The sequence below is a fragment of the Chiroxiphia lanceolata genome, chromosome 9 (assembly GCF_009829145.1).
Source record: "Chiroxiphia lanceolata isolate bChiLan1 chromosome 9, bChiLan1.pri, whole genome shotgun sequence".
NCBI classification, from domain to species: domain Eukaryota; kingdom Metazoa; phylum Chordata; class Aves; order Passeriformes; family Pipridae; genus Chiroxiphia; species Chiroxiphia lanceolata.
The window spans coordinates 13,940,129-13,964,911 of NC_045645.1; the positions used below are offsets into that span (position 1 = coordinate 13,940,129).

Genomic DNA, 24,783 nt, shown 5'->3' on the forward strand with positions numbered 1-24,783 from the left:
CTTTCCTCCTTAGCAGCTGAGAATTAACATAAAGGAGAACCAGCTCCATTTTAATACCTGATGTTGCCCAGAGAGGCTGTGGACTCCCCATCCCTGGAAGTGTTCAAGGCCAGGTTGGACAGGGCTTGGAGCAACCTGGTCTAGTGGAAGGTGTCCCTGCCCATGGCAGGGGGTGGAACTGAATGGACTTTGAGGTCCCTTCCAACACAAAGCAGTCTGGGATTCTGTGAATTTAAGATCCAGTAAACCAGATGTTACTTTGAAAGAAAAAAGTAACCTCTCTTGAGATAGGTTTGACCTGCATGTCATATATGGATATTGATGTTCCTGTATATCAGACCTCACTCTGATCTTTGTGGATCTGTTCAAAACCCCGTGATGACCACGGAAAATTAAAAAAAACTAAATTAAAACTGTGTAAGGAAGAACTGGGCAATGATCTTTTTAATAAGAAAGCTACATGATTAAATCTCACTTGAGCTATTTATAATTCATAGGACTTTATGTGGGCATTTGGCTCTTGTGGTACCAAGTAATAGCACAAGAGGCAATGGGCAGAAACTGATGCCCAGGAAATTCCAGCTGAATATGAAGGAGGAGCAGATGTCCCCAGAGTGAAAATAAGAGCATCTTGATGCATTTTAAAGATTATCTGTTACGTTTCTCTAAAAAAACTTTGTGCAAGCCCCAGATTTGTCATGCTTGGTTCAAAAGACCAGGATCTCCCAAAAAAACATGAGGGATGTTGTACAAAGGAAGTAAAAAGAGAGTGAAAAGTTGGTTTGGTTCTGAACATTAAAGACTTTGTTTCATTGAAATATCTCCTGAGAGTCATACACTGCTCACTGAAAAGTGCAATATTTCTCACATAAAAATGAACTAATATCTGTGGGAATAAGCTCAGCCTGTATTAAAATTCTCATTCTCATTGCATTTTATGAGTTATTAATGAGTTCATCTACTTTTATTGAAAAGTAAAAAATACTTTCCATTTGTTATAAAATTGTCAAAAAAATAATCATACTTTTTTTTCTGTGCAATGATTTTGGACAGTTTTAGTTTGTATTTCACCAAATTGTGATTGTGCTCTAGTTTCTCAGTTCCTTCACAAGTCCCCAATTATTTGACCATCTTAAATGGAATATTCTTCTGACAACTGTATTTTAACAAGAATATTCCTTTAAAGATTTTAAGAAGATCTGACGATTCCTGGGAATACCTTAATTGTTCCTGCAGGGATGGCCAAACTTCTGGAACAGTCCTGATTAAAATGACATTTTTCTGAGAAGTCTTCCTCAGAAATGCCCTGACCACAGTGCAATGCCACCTCACCCCAGAGTAATGGGTTGTGGTACTAAATGTCACTTAATTGGATCCTAATGCTAAATCTCCCAAGAATGGTACTTACAAGTCTCGTTAAAAAGAAAAGGCCAAAATTCCCATAACCTAAAGCCAGGAGGCACCATCTTTTCTAAGGGAGACCTGTGATTTTGGAAGTCACTTTATTGCTTGTACAAAGCCAAAGGGAAGAAACCCACCCAGCAGTTTATCCTGGGTGCTGTGTTTGCTGTGCTGTCTTTAAACTGTTAATTAATCCCTCATTACTCTGTGCAGAGCTCCACACTGTTCCCCTGGAGCTCTTGGGAAGCTGCCAGCCCTATGTTTGATATGAGGGAACCATTGATTTACTGACATGCCAAGCCTTTATCAACAGAGAAATGGCCCTCCAGGATCACGAGCCAGGCCATTAAATGCCTATAAAATATTAATCACAAATCTTTAAGTCCCTGAGGGGTTGTAAGATGGCCCAACCTCGCTCCTTATTCACGCAATTCCCACGTGCCCATCGCTGGCATGTTCAGCTGCCCCATGCACATCATGTTCCTCGCGTAAGGCCTGACAGAACACCCTGAGTGGCCCCTGAGCATGAGTACCAGGGGATGCATGTTTTAGGTGTTTTCCAGGAACATGCTCATCCATGCTCAGGATGCAAACAAGGAAGCACTTGGGCAGGAGGGAGCGGTGGGAGGTGCTGCCACAGCCCAAGCCCTGGTGCTGTGCCTTTGGTGTTAACAGGGCACTGTGCCAAGCCTCCAGGCTGGGAGATTCCCTGACTCCTGGGGGTCCTGTACACCACTGATAGTTGGGAGACGCAGGAATCCCTGTTCAAGGTAAAAATCCAAAGCTATGGTTTTGTGTAAACCACCCACCACAGAGCAGTAAACCTCAAGCTGCTTCCTCAGAGGGCACAGAAAGAGAAGTTTACAAGGCAGGAAAAGGACAGATGTTCCCTATTAAGTCATTCAGTAGCAGGACACAACGGCTTGGTAAAGCCCCAAGGAATCTGAGCTCTAAATTAATCTGATCTTTGTCAGGCAAATGTGCTGGCATTGAGGCATTCCTGCTGGAACCTGGGACAGGACAAGCGGGAATGGCTTCCCACTGCCAGAGAGCAAAGTTAGATGGCATACTGGGAAGAATTCTTCCCTTTGAGAGTGGTAAGGCCCTGGCACAGGTTGTGGCAGAGAAGCTGTGGGTGGAATGAGATAGGCTTTACGGTCTCTCCCAACCCAGGCTGGGAGGTCCAGGTTCTCTGAAACCAGCTGGTGCCAACAAGTACAACACACAGCCAAGAGGACATGTAGAGGTTTCTCTGGAGACCACATCCCTGTCCTTCCTCCCTCCCAAAATCATCCTGGAGAATGCTGGCAGATCCCAGGGGTGCGTGAGTGGCAGCAGAGCTGACGGCTCTGGGCAGGCCTCTCCTGCCTGGCCCCTCTCCCGCGGCACAGGTAAACCCTCCCTGGTCTGGGACAGTCTTAGCCTGTCTCTGCTGATCCTCTCTGCCTTGGTCTGTCACTGAAGGTTCCCTGGCTCTTCTCCAAACACTTTCAGCTCAGTTGCGGGAACAGATGTTTGTGCTCAGGCCGGTAATGCTTCACCTGACCTGGGAGCACTGCGCCAGCGCTGGGATGGAGCTGTTCCCTGCAAGATGAGTAATGATGGCACGAGGGAGGCGTAGCTCTGTCAGTGCTCATCAGGTCAAATCACTGAATCATTTCACATTCTGCTGCTCAGGCACCTAAAAGGAACCAGCTTTGCTTTGGGCCTAATGCAGCAATAAATCTCCTCCCTTTAGGAAGGTGACTGCGTGGCATTGTCTCCACTGGGATCCCACTTCATCCTCCAGCCTGTGAGCCCTTTGTCTCCAGCCCCAAAAGACCATCTCCTGCAAGACGTCACCTCAATGAAGGGAAAGTTCCATAAGAGAAAGCCCCTCACTGCCTTTAGGGCTGTTCCCCAGCAGCTGACAAAGTGACTGGGAACAGCAGCTCCAGGTGCCGCAAACCCAAACCCATGAACAGTAAAAAAGGTGGTTGAAAAAGAATTCTTTGATAGAGGAGAGTTGAAACAAGATAATCTTTAAGGTCCTTTTCAACTTGAACCATTCTAATCACAAAAGCCTGGAGTGACAGGACAAGGAATGGCTTCAAACTGGCAAAGAATAGGTTTAGACTGGATATAAGGAAGAAATTCTTCCCACTGAAAGTGGGGCCCTGGCACAGGTTGCCCAGAGAAGCTGTGGCTGTCCCATCCCTGGAAGTGTCCAAGGCCAGGTTGGACAGGGCTTGGAGGAACCTGGGATAGTGGAAAGTGTGCCTGCCCATAGCAGGGGGGGTTGGAAGGAGATGAGCTTTAAGGTTCCCTCCAATCCAAACCATTCCAGGAGTCGGTGAACCAGCAGAAAATAATCACTGGTTTTGAGCTATCTGTGACAAAGCTTGAGAAAAGAGGTCCTTCCAGCCAGCAGGATTGCCAGGCTGTTTGACACACTGCTAATTGAACTTGGAATTCCAAAGTTGGGAAATGCAGTTCGACAGCGAAATCCTTCATTTGACGTGGTCGGTGCTGAGAGCAGCTTCACTGCACATGCAGCAGCCAAGAGGAGGCTGGAGGAGACCAGCTTCTCACTGATCACGAATTACACAATGCACAATTACACTGGCATGAGGGGAAACTGGTGTGAAATGACCTCACCAGCAGTATCTGCTCCATGTTTAGAACTTAGTAAGAAAAAAGAAACAAGATAGAAACTCATGTTTCTAAAACTTTCACTTTTAAACCTATTTTTAAGTGAGAGATGGAGGATTTTAAAAGATTTCACCATTCGTACACACACAAAGCCCTTGGAATCTGATAATAATCCATGTCAGTTAAGTATTTTCAGCCTGAAAATCCAAGTGTGAAGTACGTGCACTTGAACAAAACACTTCTCATTTCTGTCACGTGTGGACACATCTGAGAGGTAGTGGCTCTGCAGCAGAAGGGCAAGTGGAACAGAATCTTTGACATTGGCTGGCTCAGGTCAAGCTTTGTTTGTTTCTCAGCATTTAGGGAGAGTTTTTAAAAACCCTCTTTGCTTCTCCCTCAGAGAAGGACCTCAGTGTTGTGCAGCAGTGGGATTGAGGACGGGTCCTGTAGCCCAGGGACTGGCAGCGCCTTTTGTCCGCAATGGAATCGGCTCCGAAGCTCCTTCCCCACCAGCCCAGCCCGGTAATTGCAGAGCTCTGAAGATGAATTGCACTAATACATTGTCAGGGTGTGATGATACATTAATGCAATATATCTCCACAGCTTTAGGGCTGTCCAGGAGCAGCGGGAGGGGCATTAGAGTGCCTTCAGTCCTATCACATCCTGCACATGTGGCAAATGGAAGAGGGAAAGGGAGAGGGAGAGGAGGGAGAGGAGCCATCATGTGAATATGTTCAAGTCTAAACTCAGCCTAATTTCTGCTTAGTGAGCACTACCACTGGTTTCCTCAGTGTTGGTGAAAAATCTGTTATTTTGCACATGCTAAACAGTTCTTACAGGGCTTTTGGTGGTTTGTTGGGTTATACTGGAAATGTTTCTGTGTCATCATTCCCTGGAACCCGGACAGAATGAACAACGGGTGTTCTGGTGCCAGGATCTGCCTTCCACTCAATGTGGGAAGATCTGTGTTTATCCAGCTAAATTCACAGTTTCTGAAAATCTATTCTTCCAAATGCATCCCTGCATCCAGATCATCATCCTGTTCGGGAAATTAACTGAAAGCTGAACTGGGAACAATGGAGATATAACCGTGAGAAAAGGAGCAAGAGAGCAGGGAAGAACCGGAAAATATGGAACTGGAAGTAACCAGGGATCATAGAATCCTGGACTGCTTTGGGTTGGAAGGAACCCGACAGCCTACCTTGTTCCACCCCCTGCCATGGGCAGGGACACCTCCCACTAGCCCAGGTTGCTCCAAGTCCCGTCCAAACTGGCCTTGGACACTTCCAGGGATGGGGCAGCCACAGCTTCTCTGGGCAACCTGTTTCAGGGCCTCACCACCCTCACAGCTGAGAATTCCTCCCCAATATCCCATCTAAATCTCCCCTCTTTCAGCCTAAAGCTGTTCCCCCTTGTCCTGTCACTGCACCCTCTGAGCATCCCAATCCCTCTGCGGCTAGAGAACCTCCCCTTTGGAAACTTTTGTCAAAACAAAAGTGGAAAAGAATTTTGACATAACAGCACCTGAACTTTGGAATGCAGAAACATTTTATCAAAAGATTTCTGAATGTCTTTTGCTAGTTTTGCTGCCGACAGAGCTTAGCCAAATCCTCAGTGTAACCCACACACACAGGTTGGACATACAAGTGCTAAAGCTGGAGTTGTGTCAGAACTGAATTCTTTAGCATTCTGGTTTCATTCTTAAACTATCGATGATGCACTTTGCTCTGAAATGTCAGAACAAAATAAGTAATACCTGCAATTTATTCGGGTGACATTTCAACAATACAGATTTCCAGATTACAAACTGCAGCCTGAGCGTTCCGCTGAGTGTGGAGATTTGCTGCATTTACATAATGGGGCTGTGTAATGAATATTTATATAATGAAAGCATTTACATAATGACTGCAAGTTAAACATGCACAATAAAGATTCCAGGCCAATGATTTACAGACTGAGCTTAAAAATCACCTCAAAATGTATTTTATTTTTATTCCTATGAAAGGTTCAATTTATCTCGTGTTCCAAAAAATTGAATCCAACCTCGTGCAAGTCAAGGCTGCGTTGATGTAAATCATGATCATATCCTGGAATTAGTCTACATTGAGTCATTTGTATTCAGAGATTTCAGTTCCTTATCTTTTAGCAGCAGCTTTGACAAACAATTTGAGAATATTCTAAATATGCTTGGTTAATATAATTTAGTGCTGGATTGGAGATGCGACGCTTCCCTGTGAACCTCATTAGTGCCACTGGGAATTACAGGGGAAAACTGGGAGAAATTAGAAAGTGCAGAAGAAGCTGATGTTTAGAGAGAGGTGAGGTGCTGCAGACAGAATATAAACCATTACAGAGACCTGATGTTTGCAACTCTCTTGCATTTTCTTTTCTAATAAATCCAGGCTTTGTGTTTGCCAGGCTGATGTTCCCTGGGCTACGAGAGCCATTTGTAACTGTCTGCACCCAGAACACGCACCTGAGCACAGAAGTGTTACTGGAATGGAAGAAGTCTTCTTTATTTGTTGCACTAGCAGAACATGTGCTGGAAATTGTACCTTTGTTTCCATCACATTTTACAAGATTTTTGCGCCGGAAATTATTTGGATCCTGTGTTTTTCCATTCCAGGCCGAGCTGTGTCCATTAATCAAGCAGGGGACACCCAAGGCACGTCTCAAGGCACAGAATCCCAGAATCACTGAGGTTGGAAAAGAGCTCCAAGGCCATCAAGTCCAAGGTGTGACCAAATCCCCACCTTGTCACCCAGAGCAGAGCACTGAGTGCCAGGTCCCAGTGCTCCCCCTTGTTGCTCACCACTTGGAAAAGGAGGGTTTGTGGGGATGCAGGTCTGTGACATGGCATCTGCAATGAATTTGCCAGACCTCAGCACTGAGGCTCATCAGGGCATCTCTGCCTGGGCTGTCCTGACGTGCTGCATTAGCCTGGGAACTCTCCCTCCTCTCAGAGACGTCCCTGCCTAGTCTGTGGTACCTTTGCCTCTTTTTTGTCTCCCATGGGCACTATAAACTAAAAGATGAGAGATTTTTAGATTAGAGGTTGGGAATAATTTCTTGGCTGTGAGGGTAGTGAGGCCCTGGCACAGGTTGCCCAGAGAAGCTGTGGCTGCCCCATCCCTGGAAGTGTCCAAGGCCAGGTTGGACGGGGCTTGGAGCAACCTGGGCTAGTGGAAGGTGTCCCTGCCCGTGGCAGGGGGTGGGACTGGATGAACTTTAAGGTCTCTTTCAACCCAAACCAGCCTGAGATTCTGGGATTCTATTCATATCCACTTCCAAGAAGCGGTGAGAAGGTAGAGTGAAGCAAGAATTTGACACCTAAAGGGAAAACAAAGAGAGGCTATACCTGCCTGCCCTTAGACCTTAAGTGGTGGGAACAGCTCCTGTGGGAATACCTCCTGTGTACCCACAGTTTGCTGTGCTGGGCACTTGGCAGGAGCACTCTGAGCACCCCCATTGTCTCTCCCCGTTCCACAAGATCTTCCAAGTGTGTTTGCCTCAAACTCAATTTTCAGTTCTCACTGTGGTAATGGATGAGCACACCTTTCATCGTTTGCAGCCCTTTTGTCAAGATACAGAGCCAGGGGCTCACTGGAAGCCCTTCTGATTACCCGCATTAATTTTCATGGAGGCATTAAGGTTGAAAAACCCTGTGAGCTCATCGAGTCCAACCATCGCCCCAGCACTGCCAAGGCCACCAGTCACCCATGTCCCCAGGTACCAGATTTTCATTTTGCCTGAATTCAAGAGGAGGAGATTGCCTATTCCTCAGCCTCTCCTGCAGCCTGAGTGCACTAATTCTCCTTTTCTGCTTTATCCTTCTCCAGGAACATTATAAGAGCTCCTTTCTGCAGCCACTCAATGCTTTAAGCTATTACTCTAAAGTATCACCACGGCTTCTAATAAAATTTTATTTGACATTTAGTTAAAATCCATTTTCTGCTACAGCTGAATTTTTCCTCAAGTCCCTTGATGGACACTCCAAGCCAAATTCATTGTCATTGTCTTAAAGGTCAAAAGTGACCTTTTTTTCCCAGATCTTGCTTTGTAAAGCAAACTGTTCCTCAGGATTATGAGAGGCTGTGACAGTCCATGAAAGCCTCCTTCCCTGCAATTACACGGATTTTATAAAAGTTGTGGGAGCAAAGAAAGCCTTTCATTGCAAAATCAATCATGACTGTAGAGTCTCTGTAAAAGAACCAGTGCAATGCCAGTCCAGCCAGCTGGGAGCAGAGAGCAGCTCCTCTCAGGAACACCAAATCCATCCTAATTTCCAGAGATAGGGAGTGGAGATCTCCCCACAGACCCTGCTTTGCTCCCAGGGAGCAGCTTTGGTGGCTCTACACCAAGCCAACAGTGGAGAGATGCCTATAACATTAGCCAGAACTTTTCTTTAAATATGTTATGAGGAATCAAAAGTATAAATGGAAATATCAGATAGAAGTGATACCTTTAGTTGTCATTTTATTTGCAATTTTTCCTAAATATCATTTACTTCATTCATTAAAACCATTCCAATAAGCTGTGCTGCATCAAGGAATAATCGTTCAATGGTATAGAATCCTAGAATATCCTGAATTGGAAGGGACCCATGAGGATCACTGAGTCCAGCTTCAGGCTCTGCACAGGACACCCCAAAAATCCCACCCTGCCTCTGTAGTTACAGTAAAATAAATGACAGTAAATTAAATCTATTACATGATGTGTTCATATGTTTAACTTTCATTCCCATTTCTAGAGAGTGCTGTGTGTTCCTGATTATGTCCTTGCTTGGATTTTAATTGGAATTGTGTGATCCATGTCTGCAGCCTGTTAAAACATACTTATTCATATTTAAGAGGCCCTTATGTCTTCATTTGTGTGCTATAGTAGTATCCCAGTATTCCCTGATCTCACCCAAAATCTGAAGAAGATTCTTTTCTAAAGGTCCCATTAGAGAAGCACTTTTTAAGGCAAAAATGCTGCCACTCGTCCCACTTGTGACTCTCCAAAACACTAACCCCATTGGGGTGGCAGCTCCACACTCACCAGATGGGGAGATGTGCCTCCAGGAGATGGAAGGCTCCGGCTTCCCTGTGGCCAGACACACCAGGGTCACGTTGCTGCCTTCGTTCACAACGATGTCACTGGAGATGCGGAATATCTTGGGAGACACTGGAATGAAACAAGGAGAAAGGGGTCATGGAAAGCTGCTGACTCAGTACAATCCCAGCAGAGCACAGAGAGCTAGCTGGGAGAGCTGGGATACCTGGATTTGCTGGGAGAGCCGGGATAGCTGGATCACCTTTGGGATAAAATTACAGGCAGGTGTTGAAATGCAACTGTGCAAACCCTCAGTGAGGTGTGAGCACAACTATTTTCATCAGGTTTGCAGAGCTCAGCCTTGGATTCTAAATGCTGCAACTGAGAAAGCAGCAATTCCCTCTGTTTTGTGCAAAGCAGGGGTTGCTCTCGATTTCCCAGGAAAGATGGATGCTCTTGTTGAAAGGCTGAGCTTGCTCGTGACAGTGTGTAAAGAAGAGAAAATGAAATTGTTCTTGTACTTTTAAAAATCAAGATGCCTGTTACATCCTGCCTGTGTGTACTTGGAGAGTTGTATCTTCTCCTGCAGAAGGCTAAAATACATTTATTTCTGTTGCCTCATATTGCTTTGAGGCCCCCAGCAGCACCAAGGCTAAGAAAAAAATAAGCTGGATTTTTTTCTTTGATTTCATCAGCAGAATTCTTCACTAACCCCATTTTCTGTACTATTTATACACCTGGGCATCAGAGAACAGAGTTCCATGTGGATGGAAAGTGATGGAAAGCATTAAATGGCCTGTCCTTAAGGGAATGCTTTACTTGTAATGTTACAAAGGGAGAAAGGGAACTCGGGGTCCCAGCAATGAAAGCAATTCTGGCTTTCAGTGTGAATCTCTCTAAAGAAAAAACCCTCTCCAGACTTTACTGAAGCCAAGAAGGTCTTATGCAGGAGAAATGTGCAGGCTTTTGTCTGGGTTTGAGGTTGATCCTCCAGAATTTTAGAGTCTTTCTAAGGGAAGATTGGACCCATGACATGGTTGAAGGTGAAGAGTTTTCCAGACTTACAGAGTGCAGATTAAGTGATTTTCTCTTAAGTATGTGCTTTGTTCATTTCCTAATTGACTGGACTCCTCTTTAATCTTGGTTTTACAGCAAGGAAATGAAATAAAACCTAGTAGTGTCATTACAATGACACTGAGCAGGTCACATAATTCATTCATTTCCAAAATAGAATTAGAAAAGAAATGAATAAGAGATGTACATAAATTAAAATAACATATAAATAAGCACAAACATGTAGTCCTGCTGTATAATGTAATTCTGTAAATTACATAAATGACACAATATGATCTGGTACTCGTGGAGAATTGTTGATGTTATTATTATCAATGACTTCCCAGGAAGATTTTCTTTCCCATGACAGAAATTGGCTTCCACAGTATTTCTGGAATCTCACAGTGTGAGACAAATCAGGATTTCTGGTATATCAGTATGCTGCTAATTTTTCTGCTATTTACTGACTGATAGGGATCATTACATTCAGATCACTCAAATCTGTGGAATTTAGTAATTATGACTTAAATATATATGCATGAACACAATGGAATGTTAATATTTATTAAGAATTAAGAAATGTTTATTTTGCATACGTATTTCTTCTGATACCTCTAAAGACTTTGATCTATGAGCAGATTTAGCATTTCATATCTGCTCTGCCAAGCCTCGAGTGCAGATTAAACCCATCACAGAGCTCCTCTACATTTCAACAACTACAGCCTTCCACCCATCTCACGTGGCAGCTGAGAAGGTCAGAAAAAAATTAAATATAGCAGCGAATAAACATTTATTCAGTAAATGGATTAACGAGAGGTAGAAGAAATGAGATAATAAACAAGGATGAAAGAGGAATTAAACTCCCAAGTAAATTTTGTGCAGGGGTCCAACATGAAAAGTACTTTGCAGTAATCTGACTTCTCTTTTTAATGTTTTTAAATGAGAACCTTTCCATTTCAGACAAGGTGTGTAACCAAAGGCCTGGGAAGCTACTGTGAGAGGGAAGGCTGAGAGAACTGGGGTCATTCAGCCATGAGAAAAGAAGGTTTAAGAGAGACCTTGTCACCTTGTCACAGTATTTCAAGGGTAGCTGAGGAGAATATGGAGACTCCCTTCTTACAGGAGTCATATGGAAAAGGTGAGAGGTAACAAGAACACAAGAGGAAAACATGTCACAGTAGAAGCCATCAGCCACAGAATCATTAAGGTGAGAAAAGCCCTCCAGGATCATCACGTCCAGTCTTCGACCAAATCCCCCCCATGCCCCTTCCAACCTGGCCTTGGACACTTCCAGGGACGGGGCAGCCACAGCTCCTCTAACCTATACCAAGGTCTCAGCACCTCCCCCAGTAACAACTACAGGGAGCTGAACATAAAGGCAACATGGGCAGTGTGTCCTCAGTGAAACGTGGTGGAGACATCACAGTCCTCCTCCCATCACACACTCCACCCACCCCTGGGTGCTGTGCACTAAGGACTTGTGACCATCCCCAGATCTCCGAAGAGCTTCTCCAGATCATCTTTGAATACATGATTTTTTTCCACATACACACAGGTTCTGTAATATTTTCTGTACATCTGCCTTTTCAAATTTCAAAACCAAATCTCATTTAAATATATCTAAATATAGCTGTGAAAATGCAAAATATGTTGTTGGCGGGGCTTTTTTGAGATGTTTGTCAGAGATGTGACTCATCAGGTCTCGACCTGGGCTAACAATCTCCAGCAATTCATCCCACAAGCAGATGGAGCAGGTCCCTGCTCAGTCCCCATTCGCTCCTGGGTGTGGCAGTGATGGGGGCGTGGGACAGACATGCTGGTACAAGAAGTGGTTCCTCTGAGGTGGCCAAGGTAGTCAGGGCCAGTGGTACAGCCCTAAAAGTCTTCTCACCCCCTGGCAATGGATAGCCTGCCCACAGCACACAGGGAAGCTGCCTTTCCCAGGGCAAGATCACCACCTGCATCTCTGACCCACCTGCTGTAATGACACATTAGGGACCTTCATGGCCTGAGCCCTCTGCTGTAAAGACTGAAAAAATCAGGTGAAGCATTGATTTCTCTCTGCAGACACAATAATGCATAATTTTGCTTTCCTAATATGCAGATTGATTTCATTAACTTGTGGAATATCTCAAAATCACTGACATGACACAGGAAATAGAATCTTATTCTTCTTTTTATGGCTTGGACATAATAATTAGTTTTTATGACAAATACATAGAAAAATTAGAATGTGCTTATGAGGGTTATTAAAAGGAGGTTTGAACTCCATTTGCCACTAATTGAGAATCTCTATGACTCCTCAGTTTGCAATCAGCACATCCCCGGTCTCTGGGAAACCTTCCTGTTACAAATAAGCCTGTTTTCCTGAAATTTTCATGAATTTTAGTGATGCACTTGCATGAAGATTTCTTGTAAGAAACCCCTAAATTCCAGTTCTTTCCTTCTCCTATTCTTCACATTTTAGTCAGGACAACGAAGCAACTTGTGGTTGAATAACTAGACACAGCCAGAACACTCAAATCATGGAAGTATGGAATCATTAAGGTTAGAAAAGACCTCTAAGATCATCAACTCCAATCATCAATATGGGAGTGGGGGAAGAGAAAAACAGGACAGTTAATCAAAGGAAAGATTTAAAGAAAAAACTCAACCCAAACCAGGCTGAAATGTGGTTATCAGGAATAGTCACTATACCTGAATCGTTTGGGAACGAGAAGAGGGTGAAGCATTGACAGCTACAGGGCCTGCAAGGGGCCACAGGACCATCGGCAGAGCTCATCAAGAACCATCTCCAAGCCCCACCGAGGTGTGAACACTGCCAAACACAGCACCTGAGGTGTGTTCATCCCCCAAAACAGATGTCACTTATTTCCAGGAGATTTCACTGGCTGCTGTCCCACACAGCAGTGAGAGCTGCTAATCCAGTCCCCCACTAATGAGCCAGGGAGGTGTGGGCAGCTCCACCACCTGCTCCTGACCCCAGCCCAGCTGCAGATCCAGTCCTAGTCTTGCTTCCATGTGGTTTGGGAGAAGATACCATCTAGCCAGTGGCTTTGCATAGGGCATGCCAAATCTTGCTGACCCCAAACTAAAAACGGCAGGATTGCAGAGTCCCCTTAAAGCCTGGACTCTGTAGGAGTTGCCATCAGTGCAGAGGTTGGTGAACCAAAGTCACAGTGCAGAAAGCAAATTTATAAGTTGTCATAAATCGGCTGCTTTGAATGCTCCCAGAAATAAGGAACTGTTTGAAAACAGTCTTAATTCTGTTAAGGTTTTAAAATTATTTATATAATAGCATCATAGAATCATGGAATAGTTTGTGTTGGAATGGACACTAATGCCCATCCAGTCCCACCCCCTGCCATGGGCAGGGACACCTTCCACTATCCCAGGCTGCTCCAAGCCCCATCCGACCTGGCCTTGGACACTCCCAGGGATGGGGCAGCCACAGCTTCTCTGGGCAACCTGTGCCAGGGCCTCACCACCCTCACCTAACAAAATCATTTGAGTAGTTGAACATATCACACTATTGATCATAAAAAAGATAACTGTGCTTTTTAGAGCAGTAAAATAATTTATCAATTTTTTATTTAAAAAATGCTTCATTTTTATACTTTTTATAGTATTTTTTTGTTTCGTAATCAGATACACTGAATATTTACTGAGTTGTAAAATACCCTCAAATCACACATGATTTTTAGAGTATAGTTAATACAGGTTTTAAATCAGGGGAGCAAATAAAATAAAGCAGAACCACCAGCCTGTGCAAATGGGGCACAAATCTTCATTTACGTGACAATCAGTCTCCAACTGGGAAAACCAAGAATCTTTTGTATTTTGCATTTTCCTGATTAGTTCCTTGGCACAGTTTGATTGAGGAGCATTGCCTAAAGGTCCCACCCCCTCCTTATTAAACATACTTTGTCAGCTTTGGCAAAGTGGGGCTGAAAAAATAAATTATGGGTGGGCTGGGAAGATAAATGGTTGGGCCTTGAGTCTTCATTTATTTCCAGTTCCTGTCAACACTAAAGCCTGACAAAAACCTCATAAAAGCAGCACTCACATAAGGTTTTGATTAATCCCTTCCTCTTCCCTCTTTTATATGAGTAGCAGTATAACCATAATCCATATAAATTAAAGTAATATCATTTATGTTTTCAGTAGAACTTTATTTTCACCTGTTATCTGTGATCAGGGATCAGTTTATTTTAGACCAACTTGAATATTAAATTCTAGAAAAAAGACCCACATTGCCACAGGAATGTGATAATGCAGAATTGGAATTAAAAACTGAATTAAAAATGTGTAAGCAAGTATTTTACCTGTTGGAACTACTGAATTTGTATCACCAGTGTCCTAAAGTCACAGGAGAGGAAGGTTTCCTGCAAGTGGACACTGGCTGGATAAAGGCCCACGCACCCGGAATCCCTTCTGAAAGATTTTTCCTAAGTCATTTGCCATTCCTAAATCAATCCTAAATCATTCTAACCTTCCTAAATCATTATCATTCCTAAATCTTCCTTAATCAATCTTCCTAAATCTTCTTAAATCACTGTCATTCCTGAATCCATGCTAAATCCTGAAGGACATCAAAACCAACCTAAAGTGAGCCTTGAATATGGGAATTGAATAAAAAGTTTCTTTATACTTGAGACAATCAGAATCCCTGAGAATGACTTTCCACTTAAGGTAAAAAGATGGAAAGCCTTAAAAACCAATATTGCTTGATTTTTAGTTCAGTGAGGCTGTTCTGATTTGCAGCTCCATCTTTGCAAATCAATTAACAGACATGGCAATTTTATTTTCTACATTTCTTCTGCCTTCCAAAGCATCAGGGAGCTGCTGAGAACAAACCCACCACGAGACTAAGAATTCAGCTTTGCTATTCCTGTGTTTCCCCAGTGATAAATTGAGTACAGTAATGAAAAAATGCAGGAGAGTGATGAAAGTGCTGCACAGAGAGCAAGGGCTCGTCCTTCCCCTTCTCCCTGCATTTACCAAGTGAACAGTAGGAGGTACAGAAAACAGGGAGAATCTATGGCATCAGAAACTGAGCAATGATTGTGTGCAGAGAATCTGTTGCCGCCTTACAAAATAACTGGGGGTAAGAGATGCAGATCTTTGGAATTTCTTGGGGAAAGGGAAATGTCCTCTCAAAGAATTTTGAGCATCCCAAGGAATACTGAGCAGCAGCCTTCACTCAGAGCCTCCTCCTGCCCTGAGGAGCAGGAGCTAGTAGGTAGGTGAAGCTTTGGGCTCCATCCTCCTCCCTCCCAATATAACTTTGGGCTTTAGGCCAACCACAAAACCCCATTCTGCTCTTGGACCTGAGGGATGAGCCCTGTTTGGGCTGGGGGAGATGAGCAGAGGTACCAACTCCATCCCCCAGTGCTACAGGAGCAGCAGCTCCCTCCTCATTCCTCTTCTCCCAAGGACTGGTGGAATGGCACGGCCCATGAGAGGCTGATTTTGGCTGACTACATTTTCCAGTAACACGACTAAATTTGTGCTTTTTAACCCCAGTTTCAGCTGTACTCAGCATGCTTGGGATAAGTCAGTGCTTTTCGTGTTAACTGTCTAATTATTCTTTTTAACATTTTAAAGCACCACTGAATTTGGTTAAAATGAAAAACAAACACGCTTTTTCAAGGCCAGGTTGGACAGGGCTTGGAGCAACCTGTCTAGTAGAAGGTGTCCCTGCCCATGGTAGAGAGTGGAACTGGATGGGCTTTAAGGTCCCTTCCAACCCAAACCATTCTGGGATTCTGTGAAAACACAGAATAATTCACAGAAAAGCCCCTTCCTGATTCCTGTTAATAATAGCAATGTAATGAGATGATGGGATGTGGTGTCTTTTTTGGTATGAAAAACTGAAATAAAAGGAAATGAGAAGAAAATGTTTCTATAAACCACAAATTCCTCAAAGCCATCATGTCCCCTAAATCCAGGTCCAGGTGTGCCCCCAAGCAGGTGGGAATGGGACACTTCCCAGCTTCAGAGAGAATTCCTCATCCAGAATAGAGATTATCAGGATATGGATAGAAAAAGAATGATTCTATTTGGAAATTATTCCTGTGCAATTGGGGGTGAGATCTGTGGGCTCTCAGACATTCCATGAGCCACTTTCAGTGAGCAGAGCTCTGCAATCAACCTGCTGCTAACGGTTTAATCATGGAAATGGAGACAAAAAGTTATAATGGGCAAAAATACTAAAGAAGAGCAATAACCTGCTGGCTAAACCCAAAGCTGTCCCAGCTGGGCTCTGATTGCTGGCTGAGCACGAGGCCTGAGCCCAGACAAGCTCTGCTTTAGTCATATTGTTCAACTAATTAACACACACTGATAGGGAAGGGCTCAGAAAAATCAGGGATTCTTTTCTGTGTATCTGTCAGATCATTAAATATCTGATTTATTTAATTATTTCCTAGGCCCTGGCACAAGTTGTCCAGAGAAGCTTTGGCTGCCCCGTCTCTGGAAGTGTCCAGGGCCAGGCTGGATGGGGCTTAGAGCAACCTGGTCTCTTTGAAGGTGTCCCTGCCAACAGTAGGGGGTGGGACAAGATGGACTTTAAGGTCCCTTTTAACCCAAACCATTCCATGATTCTGTGACTCTATGGAATTATATCAAATTTCATTGTGATTCTACAAGGGATTCTTCTCTGTCTCAGATTCCAACACCCCCAGCCCTCAGTCTGACACTGGAGACTTGTGTCATGGCTATGAACTGCTTCTGTGTAAGAGCTAAATATAATCTGAGGAGGGATTCTGGGAAGCATTAGCTCAGATAATCAATGCCAAAGTCTTACATGCAGCAGCAGGGATATTGTTTGATTAATGAAGTCATTCTAATTCATTAAAATTATAAATATAAAAAGTATACAGAGGTTATTCTTGAAAAATCCTTTCCAGTTTAGTGAATTTAAACATTTAGTATATCCCCAACTGCAATATAATGTGGTTTTAATGGTATGTTGTTATAGAAAATAGGTACTCCCAAAAAGATGAATTATTAAGAATATGAAAATAGCCAAAGGTTAAAATAAGACAACATTTTATATAATTTAAAAAAATTCCCCCCGCATTAATTTTTATGCCAGCAGAGCGACTGCTAAGAAAAGACAAGAAGAAAATAGTTTATACAGGGTAAGAAAGGAGCACCTGGGTGGAACAGGATAAACATTTGCCAGTTAAAACACAGCCTGAATAAATCTACATAAACCAGTCAGAACATCTCAAAACCCTCGTGGTCCCCAGGAAATGTCTGCAGATCTCAGTGATTAAGCAGACACAGACTGGAAGAGGACAATAATATCCAAGCAAAACTGTATAAATAACCTTGCAGACAAATCTCTTCCATCTGTGATGCACCAGCAAACACCCCCACCTTCCCCAGTCTGCCAGAAATATCCCAAACTCCTTCTTTCTTCTTGTGCCATCAGCCCTAGGCTACACTGTCCCTGTTCCTCCAGAAGGTGTCAATAAGCTGCTGGTTATTATATAAGGACACACAGATATTATTCCTTCAAACCCCACTCTTCCTCTTTCCAGACCACAAGTTCAATCCTACAAGGTTTGATTTAAAACCAACAGAGAGAAAACCATTGTTTGCTCCAGCCAGAGAAGCAATATAATGTAATAATTCAAAGTAAACTTTATTTCCCTTTCTGTATCCTTCCAAGAGCCCACCCAGGTGTGGATGCTGCTGAAGGGGCTGGGTACAGTTAGAATAATAAAATCACAGAATCATGGAATATCTTGATCTGGGATGGACCCACAAGGATCATTAGTCCAACTCCTGGCCCTGCACAGGACACCCTAACGATCCCACACTATGCCTGAGAGCGTTGTTCAAACACTTCTTGAGCTCCGGGAGCCTTTGGGCTGTGACCACTGCCCTGGGGAGCCTGTTCAGTGCCCACCCACCCTCTGGGTGAAGAACCTTTTCCTAAGATCCAACCTAAACCTCCCATGACACAGCTCCAGCTGCTCCCTTGGGTCATGTCCCTGCTCACAGGGAGCAGAGATCAGAGCTGCCCCTCAGGAGAAGGTTGTACACACATATGTGTGTGGACACTTTTTCAAGACAAATTCAAACTTAGGTGGCCAAGGGCTTTTCAGTGCAGTATTTATGCAACTCAGAAGTACCAAGAAAAAAATCTAGACAAGAAAATTAGAGGTAAAACCTCATCACTGGTTCTTCCAGGCAAAATGAGAATATTAAAGGGTTTTGACAGATAAACACTGATATTCCTGTTGCTACTCTTGCTGTCACAGGAACTAAATAAAAGATCTGTAATGATTCAAGGTGCTTTCTTGTAACTCTGCATTTTTCCTTTTGGAGAATTCTACAGGTTCAATCTCTCTCCAGTGAGGATGAATGACAGATTTATATCATATTCCCAATATAGTTATTAAAATCATTTCCCTTGACAGTTCTCTGGCTGCATCACTCCCCCTTCTCTGTATCCCAACCATATGTCTCTGCTTATTTTGCATTTTAAGTATCTTGTTCTGATCTGAAAAACAATTCCTCATCCTTTACTCCTCAGGACATGTCTGGTTGTAACAGGTGGGACCAGGAGCCCCCTGTCATGGAGCTAGGCTGGGAGAGCTGGGAATGTTCAGCCTGGAGAAGAGAAGGCTCCAGAGAGACCTTAGAATCCCTTCCAGTATCTAAAGGGACTCTAAGAGCTGGAGATGGACTTGGGACAAGGCCCTGGAGGGACAGGATAAGGGGGAATGGCTTCCCACTGCCAGAGGGCAGGGTTAGATATTGGGACATTGGGAAGGAATTGTTCCCTGGGAGGGTGGTGAGGCCCTGGCACAGGTTGCCCAGAGAAGTTGGGGCTCCCCCATCCCTGGAAGTGTCCAAGGCCAGGTTGGACAGGGCTTGGAGCAACCCGGTCTAATGGAAGGTGTCCCTGCCCATGGCATGGGGTAGAACTGGATGGACTTTAAGGCCCATTCCAACTCAAACCAGTCTGGGATGTTATGACTGTGTGGTTCAATTGTATCCACAACTACCTCCCTGGACCTCATCATGTTCCCTGTCCCTTCATCCACACTTCCCTCCACACCAGGGAGCCCCAAGTGAAAGGACTCTGCCCATGACTCCTGGGCCCCTGATGTGATTTCCACACTGTAGCAGTTGTTTTACTTGTGAGAATTCCCTGTCTACAGGAATGAAATGTCCCACTTTCTTTTGGGCAGGACAAGAGAGGGTAGTAAGTACAAACTATTTCCAAACCAGGCATTGCATTTCCAGATGCCAGCTGTCCTTTTCCTGCAGGATTTATTCTGGTGTCCTGGATTTAATCCCTGGCCACTCTACCTCTCCTGAAGTGCTGCTGTCTGGGTAGTTTTCACTCATTTGTGTATTTGATTTCTCCCTGAGACTCCTGTCTTGTTCTGTCCTTATTGAATTTCATCTTATTGATTCCAGAGCACTTCTGAAATCCATCATTCGGAGTTCGAAGCCCGTTGTCACAAGCACTTGCATTTTGATGTCACTGGCAAATTATACAGATGTATTCTCTAGTTTATCACTTCATTCATCTGTTGAAATCCCTCTGAAATCCTTCTGGAATCACGACAGACCCATCCAACACGTTCTTCTCTATGGACAGTGAATCACTGACAGTCATTCCCTCAGTAATATTTTGAACAAGCTATGGACCCACCTGACAGCAATTCGGTCTGGGCTGTCTGTCCTTGATTCTTGGAAAAGAGACCCAGGACTGAAGTGTGAGCATCGGTCTAATATCCTCTTGTTATCCCATCATATACTATTTTACTGAGGAAAATGGTTCTCTAGTTACACTGAACACAAATACATACTGAGCAAATTTCAAATGAATTGACTCAATCCAAAGGCTCATTCCCCGAATTAAGTCAGTTGGTAGGAATTTATTCAGTATTTATTCAGTATTTATTTTTGTTCTCACTACGTAGCCCAGAAATTAGTAATGATTATCTAACATTTAAACTTGGAATTGCTTTCCACATTATTAATTTCTTCTCTCGAGCTCCTGCAGAACTGCCCCCATTGCCCGGAAATGTGATTTAATCTTCATGAGGTTCCAATGACATGAGAAGCGTTTGTATTAATGGGGATTAATGGGGTTATTAATATTCATATTTTACAGACAGTTAACACCAAATTAAAATCAAACTTCTACCTGCCCAACAGTTTTAGATACCTGAGCAGAGACAGTGCAACATCTTCTGCCAGAATCCAGTTCTACCCTTTGCTGCATCACCCCCCAACCAGGAGATTTCTCGGGGGAAAAATGCAGAGGGTTTTTAGCTTCTTCAGCCTTGAGACACAGCCGGGATCACTCTGTGCCTTTTTATTAACAGAAACAGCACTTTGAACAGAGCATTGTCCTAATAATGGGATTTCTAACGTGTTAAAGCCCTCCAGTGATGCCTCAAGCACAATCTCTGGGACAGTGAGTGTCTGAGTACTGACTGAGCACCCGTTCCCTCTTAGGGCACTTCATTTGACTAAGAAAGGTCCAAGAGAAAATTTTACCATAATTTCAGCCTTGGAATCACAGCAATAGATTCAATTTGTGCTCCCACTGTTACAGTGACAGATACACCCTGTTACAAGGCACGATTCCCACCCGGAATGGCTCTGTGGCTCTGCTCACAGAAATCAATGGAAATGAGAAATGGACACGGGTTCTATGCGCTTGTCCCTGTAAATTACACTGATTATTAAAGACTCCCATAACAAGGAATAAATCAAATCTGTGCTGCTGCGCATAAGGATCACACCCAGTCAGAGCAGGCACTTGCTGCAGTGCAATAGGCTGGAGCTGAGCACTCACACCCTGTTTAATTGGCATTTAAACGCCCAGCTAATGACTCTGCTTTGATACTGCAGAGCATCCCTTGCCATCTGAGGGGAGAATTACAGCACTGGCTCCTCTGTGCTGGGTAACAATATCTGTAACAACAGGCCTCACTGTCATAAATAAATAACCAGTTCTCAATGGAAACAAGCATCTGGATTAATATAGAGGACTTGAAATTAAAAAAGACTGAGCATGTTCTGTTGGTGCAGCCAGTGATGAGGGCAAGGCTTCCCTTTGGGACAAGGCACAGGGGCAGAATGGCAGAAGCATCAGTAGACATGATGAAATTCCATGGCTGTCCTTTGTTACCCTATTTGGTCTGTAATTCCATCAAGACATCAGTGTGTTTCCACAAGGAGAGAGCCAAAAAATAGCCCTGAGAGCCATTTGGGATGGCAATACTGATCAGCTGCATCACACATCTCCATAGAAATCCCAGAGTCATGGAATCTCACCCTGGTTTGGGTTGAGAGGGACCTTAAAGCCCATCTCATTCCACCCCTTGTCATGGGCAGGGACACCTCCCACTAGACCAGGTTGCTTCAAAGCCCCTCCAACCTGGCTTTGGACACTTCCAGGGATGGGGCAGCCACAGCTTCTCTGGGCAACCTGTGCCAGGGCCTCACCACCCTCACAGGGAATTCATGTCACGTCACATTATTCACAAAAGATCCCCCCAAACAATAAAGCAAATCAAAATACATCTATGAAGAAACTAATATCTTGCAGCACATAAACAATCCTTTCCACAAGATCTCATGGAGTCCAAGATGCCTATTCCTGGTTGTTTCTTGTCATAAAGTAACAGCTCTTTTACATAAATTATTGGAAACTTTGAACAAGAAAGGATTTCTTGTCCCTGACAGACTCTGTATCTACTCTAAGCAGAGTTCTGAAGGAAATAATTCCCCACAGTTCATGAACTCTGGGCTGGGATTGAAAGGAGCCTGGAAAATGAAGCACTAAAGCCCAGTGTGTTCCTGGGCTTGCTCCAGGAGTGTTCAAATACAGGTGAAATGCAGCATGTGCAGGGCACAGACCTCCTGGGGCACCTCCATCGCTGTTAGAGATGGAAATTAAACAAGGAGAGTGGGATGAGAGGAACTGAACAGATGCATTTCAGGGAGATGATCAGAAACAGGGCAACTCCTCCAGCAAAGAGGCCAAACTCCCATCGAGCACAAAGCAGAGGCCTTTGATACCTGCACACCTGGAAATGCCTTGAGAAGAATGGTCCCAGAAATTCTGATACAAAATTAAAGAATTTTGCATCTGCTTGCTAGAAACCAGAGAGGAGTCCAAAGGCAGAGCCATCATTTAATGGGAAGTCTATATTTCAGTGGCACAGAAGTGTTTCTGCAGAGAATGCTGTGATTAAAGAGAGGTTGTCATCTGAGGGGAGATGCAGGAGGAGACTCAGGGCAAAGACTTTGAAATTCCCAAACCTGGGGCATGGAACGCTACACTGAGAGATTGCTGTTATCACACAGAGAGATTTGGGAATATTTATGGGTAAAATATTTCAGCATGTTAACTACATCCAATTCACTGTGAAAACACAACAATGTCTTTGCTTTGAAGTGTTTCTAACAGAAGGGGTTTTTTATTAAACAACCCTTTTATTGTGTAATGGAACGGTTGTGTTAATTATAATTTCTTTTGCCAAGGATCTATTTTACATAACAAAGCCAATCTGCCAACTATTAAGGAAATTTTCCTATTTTCTCCTAAAGATGATAGAAAGGGAAATAATATCATATTTTAAATGCAAAGTGGGGATGATTAAAATTTCAGTCTAAATAAAATAAGAACATTTCTGAATCCTAAAGACAACAAAACGAGTAATCCACTGGGGTCAATCGAATAACTTTCTCACAATTCTGTACTTGAGCCTTCAGTATTATAAAGCTGTATAAGTAAGCAGAAATTCAGCTATTTATTTTATCTGGAATGTCTTCAGCTCCTTTGGCCTTGAGGCAGCTCTGAAATCATAGGCTTAGGAAGGTGCTGGTTTTATCCAGCTCCTGAAGTGCCTTTTTATCCATTCAAATCTGGGCACTCACATTCAAGTTCACATCTCTCTTGTGAGATTTTTATTTAATCTTTTCCTTATAAATGAACATATTCACCTGAAGGGATAAATGTTCAAAACACCACGTGGGAAAAAAATTTAAAATAAAGAATGTCAAAAACCACAGTAAAAGAAAAGATTTTGTGTGTGCATCTCCTTGAGCACAGCATTCCAAATTTACCCATGGGGCTGTACTGTTCTATTTGCAAAAATTCCTGAGCTTTTACTAGAATAGCTGGGATAAAAGACCTGTGATAAGTAGGTATAACAGAAGTTAGAGTCATATTATAGGATTGCATAAGAATCAGTGCTATAAGGTTTCATTTTGCTGTAGTTTTCTCATATGGAGCTAAAGATCTTGCACCATTTATTATCCTTGTTACTGCTTCACAAGTTATAATATGCCAGAACTACAGCCCTGGTAGTTTCAGTCACAGTGTTTTCATTGTGTGGTTCCTGTAAGGAAACTCTTCAGAACACTTCTGTGCAAGATCTGCTCCTATAAATGAACAGTAAGTGTTACATGACTGGGCTTTAAAGGAAACAACATCTCCCTTAGGTAGAAGAGAAAATCGTGAAATCACAGAGTCGTTCAGGTTGGAAAAGCCCTCTCAGACCATCAAGTCCAACTATTCTGAGCACTGCCAAGGCCACCACTAACCCATGTCCTCAGGTGCCACATCCACATGGCTTTTAAATCCCTCCGGGGATGGGGACTCCAACACTGCCCTGGGCTGCTGTGCCAGGGCTGGACAACCATTTCAGGGAAGAAATTTTCCCCGATATCCAACCCAAACTCCCCTGGCACAGCTTGAAGTCATTTCCTCTTGTCCTGTCCCTTGTTCCCTGGGAGCAGAGCCCGACCCCCACCTGGCTTCACCCTCCTGTCAGGGAGTGGGACAGAGCCAGAATGTCCCTCCTGACCCTCCTCTTCTCCAGGCTGAGCACCCCCAGCTCCCTCACCTGTCCTGATACTCCAGCATATTCAAATCCTGAGCACAGTCTGACACAAACATAAATGTGAAGACCAGTCTTTTAAAAATCAATAAATTCTACTGAAGTGCTGAGGGACGGACACATGAACCATAACTTAAGGAAAAGACACGGAATTTTTGCTTTGCAACCAGGAATTTTGCTGGATACTTTAATTGTAAGTAAGTACCACAAATATACTTCTGATCTGGATGAAATCCCTGGTTTTATCCTTCTGCCTTTCCCCTCGTTATTCCCTGCTGGCACTTCCTCCCCACTCCCCAGGGTGATTTCCACTTGTCATCATCACTGTCCACCAAAGCAAGGTGGAATCCAAAAAGCTGCAAATATGACTCCCCCAGAAGTCGGGGTGATTTTAGTAATTCTCATTCATTGCTGCCGTTACTGAAAACATTCTGGTAGAGGTGGGATGAACATTCCCAGAAAAACCCACACCACCACCACCTCCTCCCAGAACTCATTATTGATGTTCAACTCTGCTGCCTTTTGAACAAACTGGAAGACACTGAACAAAGTTGTAAAATGAAGCACTTGAAAACTGTTGCTGAATGCTGTTTTCATGCCTCCAAAAGAGAGCTCTGCTTTGCTAATTGCCTCAAGGAGGGCCTCCATTTGCTGTTTGCTGCAAACACGGCTCTAATTTAGTTTCTTTGTGAGTCTGCAGCTGTGTTCCACTGTGAGGATGTTTGGGGTTCATGGAGCTGCTCTGAAATTTGTTCATTCACTTCCTTTGTAA

The 24,783-nt window shown here is 43.7% G+C and overlaps 1 protein-coding gene across 2 annotated transcripts in view; it reads right to left on the minus strand.

Moving 5' to 3' along the window:
- NEGR1 (neuronal growth regulator 1) overlaps positions 1–24,783 on the minus strand; it is a 221,802-nt gene that overhangs the window by 88,708 nt on the left and 108,311 nt on the right. For both annotated transcript variants that reach the window (XM_032696533.1, XM_032696534.1), the window contains exon 3: positions 9,073–9,198. In XM_032696533.1, the coding sequence (XP_032552424.1) occupies positions 9,073–9,198 (126 nt within the window). The remainder of the gene's footprint in view (positions 1–9,072; positions 9,199–24,783) is intronic.